General features: G+C 32.6%; 1 protein-coding gene across 1 annotated transcript; it reads left to right on the top strand.

Moving 5' to 3' along the window:
- The first annotated feature begins 325 nt into the window (after positions 1 to 325).
- Positions 326 to 2610, top strand: LOC115706810 (serine/threonine-protein kinase RIPK). Its single transcript, XM_030634550.2, has 5 exons — positions 326 to 964; positions 1081 to 1216; positions 1341 to 1477; positions 1606 to 1729; positions 1839 to 2610. Exons 1-5 carry the CDS (start codon positions 584 to 586, stop codon positions 2411 to 2413), a joined length of 1353 nt encoding a protein of 450 aa, XP_030490410.1. The 5' UTR covers positions 326 to 583; the 3' UTR covers positions 2414 to 2610.
- Positions 2611 to 3594: the final 984 nt, after the last annotated feature.

Raw genomic sequence — 3594 nt, 5'->3', positions numbered from 1 at the left:
ATTCTTTGTAATTTAGTTACTTATTTGGTATTAAAATATAGAGTCAAATCGCTTCTTGGAAGAGTTCAATTTCGGGCTTGAAGGCTTATTGTGGAGGAAAGGAATAGAAAGCCATGAATCGTGAAATACAATTATTATGCCTTCAAATAATACGTTCCAATAGGTAAAAGACAGAGATTTTTATTAATTTAATTTAACCTTAAAGCCATTAAAAAGTCAAGGAGGGTAGGCATGTCATTTTTCTAGGAACCAACTATGTGGACTTATTACGCGTTACCCATCATCAAAACATAAAATAATACCCCAAAATCCATAATATAATTCAAAAACGAGTCGAAAGAAAAACCATGCTATATAAAGGAGAGAGAACTGCAAAGAATGATTAACATAAGTACAAAAACATCAATCGGCTCTCTCCCAATAGAAAAAAAAGGGTTGGAACCCTTTTTCCCATTTGTCTAGTTTGGAATTCATATATTTTTTTCCAATCCCATTTTATAGAAGATCAAAGACCAAAAAGGTTGTATCTTAGAAGTGAAGAAGAAGAAGACCAAAGAAACAATAAAAAGATTGTTGTTTAAAAATGGCAGTCAAGAAAAGCACATGGAGATCTTTAGTCACGAGTTGTTACACGGCCGATTGCGCCCCCACGAAGCCTAAAAAAACTGTAACGAAAACGTCGTCGTTTCAGAGACTTTCTATGTCGGATTTGAGTAATCCCAGCTCGACACTTTCGGAAGATCTCTCCATATCTCTTGCCGGTTCTAATCTCTACGCGTTCACATTTGCCGAGTTAAAGGTCATAACCCAAAGTTTCTCGTCTAGTAATTTTATCGGTGAAGGTGGGTTCGGCCCGGTCCACAAAGGATTCCTCGACGATAAGATTAGGCCCGGTTTGAAGGCCCAATCGGTAGCAGTTAAGAATTTGGACTTGGATGGAACTCAAGGCCATAAGGAGTGGTTGGTAAGTATAACCACCCATGATTAAAACACAACAATTTTATTGAATGGTTAATTAAAAAATATGTATATGTATTTGATTTGATTTCTGATGTTCTTTTTCATTTCCTGATTAAACAGACTGAGGTGATTCTTCTTGGTCAATTGAGGCATCCACACCTTGTAAAGCTTATTGGGTATTGCTACGAAGATGAGCATAGACTACTCGTCTATGAGTACATGCCAAGAGGAAGCTTAGAGAATCAACTATTCAGAAGTATGTTTTGCTTTACCAACTTTTCTTAGATTTTGTTAGAAAACATTCTCATGAAAAAAAAACCCACTTGTATTTATCACAATGAATTAATCTAACATGTTATTTTTTTGGTTGATATTTACAGGATATACTGTTTCTCTACCATGGTCAACGCGGATGAAAATAGCCCTTGGAGCTGCAAAGGGTCTTGCTTTCCTACACGAAGCTGAAAAATCAGTCATATATCGTGACTTTAAGGCTTCAAACATTCTACTAGACTCGGTAAGTTTTTATTATTTTTATGATGTTTAAATTAATTTCTTATACACATTTTCTTTTATTATCATATTACAATATGCTAGTTGATTCAATATTAATATTGTTTTCTTTTTCCTTTTTGGTCTTTCCAGGATTACACTCCAAAGCTCTCTGATTTTGGGCTCGCAAAAGATGGTCCCGAAGGAGATGACACCCACGTGTCAACTCGAGTTATGGGCACCCAGGGTTATGCTGCTCCTGAATATATCATGACAGGTAAGCTAAATCATATTATATAAAGAAAACCAATTCACATTTTTTTCATTCAAAAAAAAAGCAAAATTACTTAGACATGGTTTAACATTGGTATTATTATTGTTTTCAGGTCACTTAACAGCAATGAGCGATGTTTATAGCTTCGGCGTAGTACTGTTGGAGCTAATATCAGGAAGAAAATCCTTAGACAAAAGCAGGCCGAATAGAGAACATAATTTAGTAGATTGGGCCAGGCCCATGTTGATGGAACCCAGAAAGCTTAGCAGAGTAATGGACCCAAGACTGGAAGGCTTATATTCCGAAACTGGAGCAAGAAAAGCTGCAGCATTGGCTTACCAATGTCTGAGTCATCGGCCCAAACATCGGCCCACGATGAGCACAGTGGTCCAAACTCTGGAACCACTGACCGATTTCGATGACGTGTCAGCGCCTTTTGTATACACAGTTCCAGCTGAGAGTAAAAATGAAGATGGTACTAAAGAAAATGAAGAGAATAAAGAAGTAAAAAAGGATAATGGGCAAGGTCACCATCATAATAACCATCCACTTCACCATGGTCATAACAGGAATCGTATAAGGTCACCAAACTCTCCAAAATTTTACTCGGAAAATGGGGTGAGACAGTACCATAGAAGTGGTTTGAACTCTCCATTACACGGTCACCATAGAGCAAAGGGAGTTTAGATTACTGTGATTAGAAAACGTTCGTGACATATACTGTAAATAGAGAGAAGATATATGTTTATTTTTATTATTGGCTATATATGAAGTGTAAATCTGAGTTAGCTCTTTTGTGAAGTAATTTTTTTTATCTATTTTTTTGAAAATTGAAAAATACAATTGAATTGTTCATGGAAAATGTGATTAATATAATTTTTTTTCAACGCTGATAGACTTTTTCATAAGTGGGAAAACACCAACTCATTGAGATATCTTGAAAGGGTATCATATCTTGAGAAATTGGAGTGTCAAAATACAGCCTAGCAGTTTGAACTTTGAAATATACAACGCGGAGATAGCTAGCATTAGTATTTTTAGAGTTTGTTTAAAGAAAATTATATAGGAAATTTTAGTGTGTATATATAGCATGAGGATCAAATAGGCCTGCCTTGGTCTGCTACTGCTAGGCTACTTATTATAATAGTAACACTATAAAAATGAACAACAAACACGGTGTCGTTTTTGATTACTACAAATATAATCTACAACTCTACTAGCGTTTAGCCGTATCTCTTGGCCACCTTCGCTCTTAATTTAAATCTGCTTGCACGATTTTTTTTTTATAAACTTTGCTTGCACGATTATTAATTACATGTATGTGTAAGAACATTTCAAACAATTACAAATAAAATTAACAATATTTTTTTTTTGAAGTTGTCTGAAGGTTTTATTTAAATAAATATTTAAAAAATATATATTTTAATGAATAAATGTAAAACATATGTTGGTAAATATATAATCTATATATTATCAAATAAAAGACCTATGTTTGAAAATTAATGGACACACAAAATAGAAGGATTTACTTTATTTACAATTTTATTTGTATACATTGTTCAATATCTATTGTCTGATGTTGCAATTTTCATTGTTAAAAAAAAAAGGAATATTTACAGCATAAATATTTTATTTTATTTTTTAATTTTATATACTTATATATAACATGTTTTTTTTTCGACGAATTAAATATTATATATAATTTTTTTTGTTGCAATTTTTAATCTTAGTTTCGTTAAATCTTATTAAATCTAACTAAATTAACACGTGCAAATTGATTAATTGTCCACTATCAATAAATATTTGGATTTTTTTTTAATTATTTTTACACTTCAAAATAATTTTTTTTTGTATTTTTATAGAATTTC

The sequence above is a fragment of the Cannabis sativa genome, chromosome 1, assembly GCF_029168945.1.
Source record: "Cannabis sativa cultivar Pink pepper isolate KNU-18-1 chromosome 1, ASM2916894v1, whole genome shotgun sequence".
NCBI classification, from domain to species: domain Eukaryota; kingdom Viridiplantae; phylum Streptophyta; class Magnoliopsida; order Rosales; family Cannabaceae; genus Cannabis; species Cannabis sativa.
Note: the sequence above shows the minus strand (reverse complement) of the source record. Positions and strands in the feature narration are given on the sequence as shown.

Excerpts from the sequence above, each read along its gene's own strand:
- LOC115706810 (XM_030634550.2), top strand. The coding sequence starts at position 584 with ATGGCAGTCAAGAAAAGCACATGGAGATCTTTAGTCACGAGTTGTTAC. Across the intron at positions 965-1,080 it reads AAGGCCATAAGGAGTGGTTG|ACTGAGGTGATTCTTCTTGG; the intron begins GTAAGTATAACC and ends CTGATTAAACAG. Across the intron at positions 1,478-1,605 it reads CAAACATTCTACTAGACTCG|GATTACACTCCAAAGCTCTC; the intron begins GTAAGTTTTTAT and ends TGGTCTTTCCAG.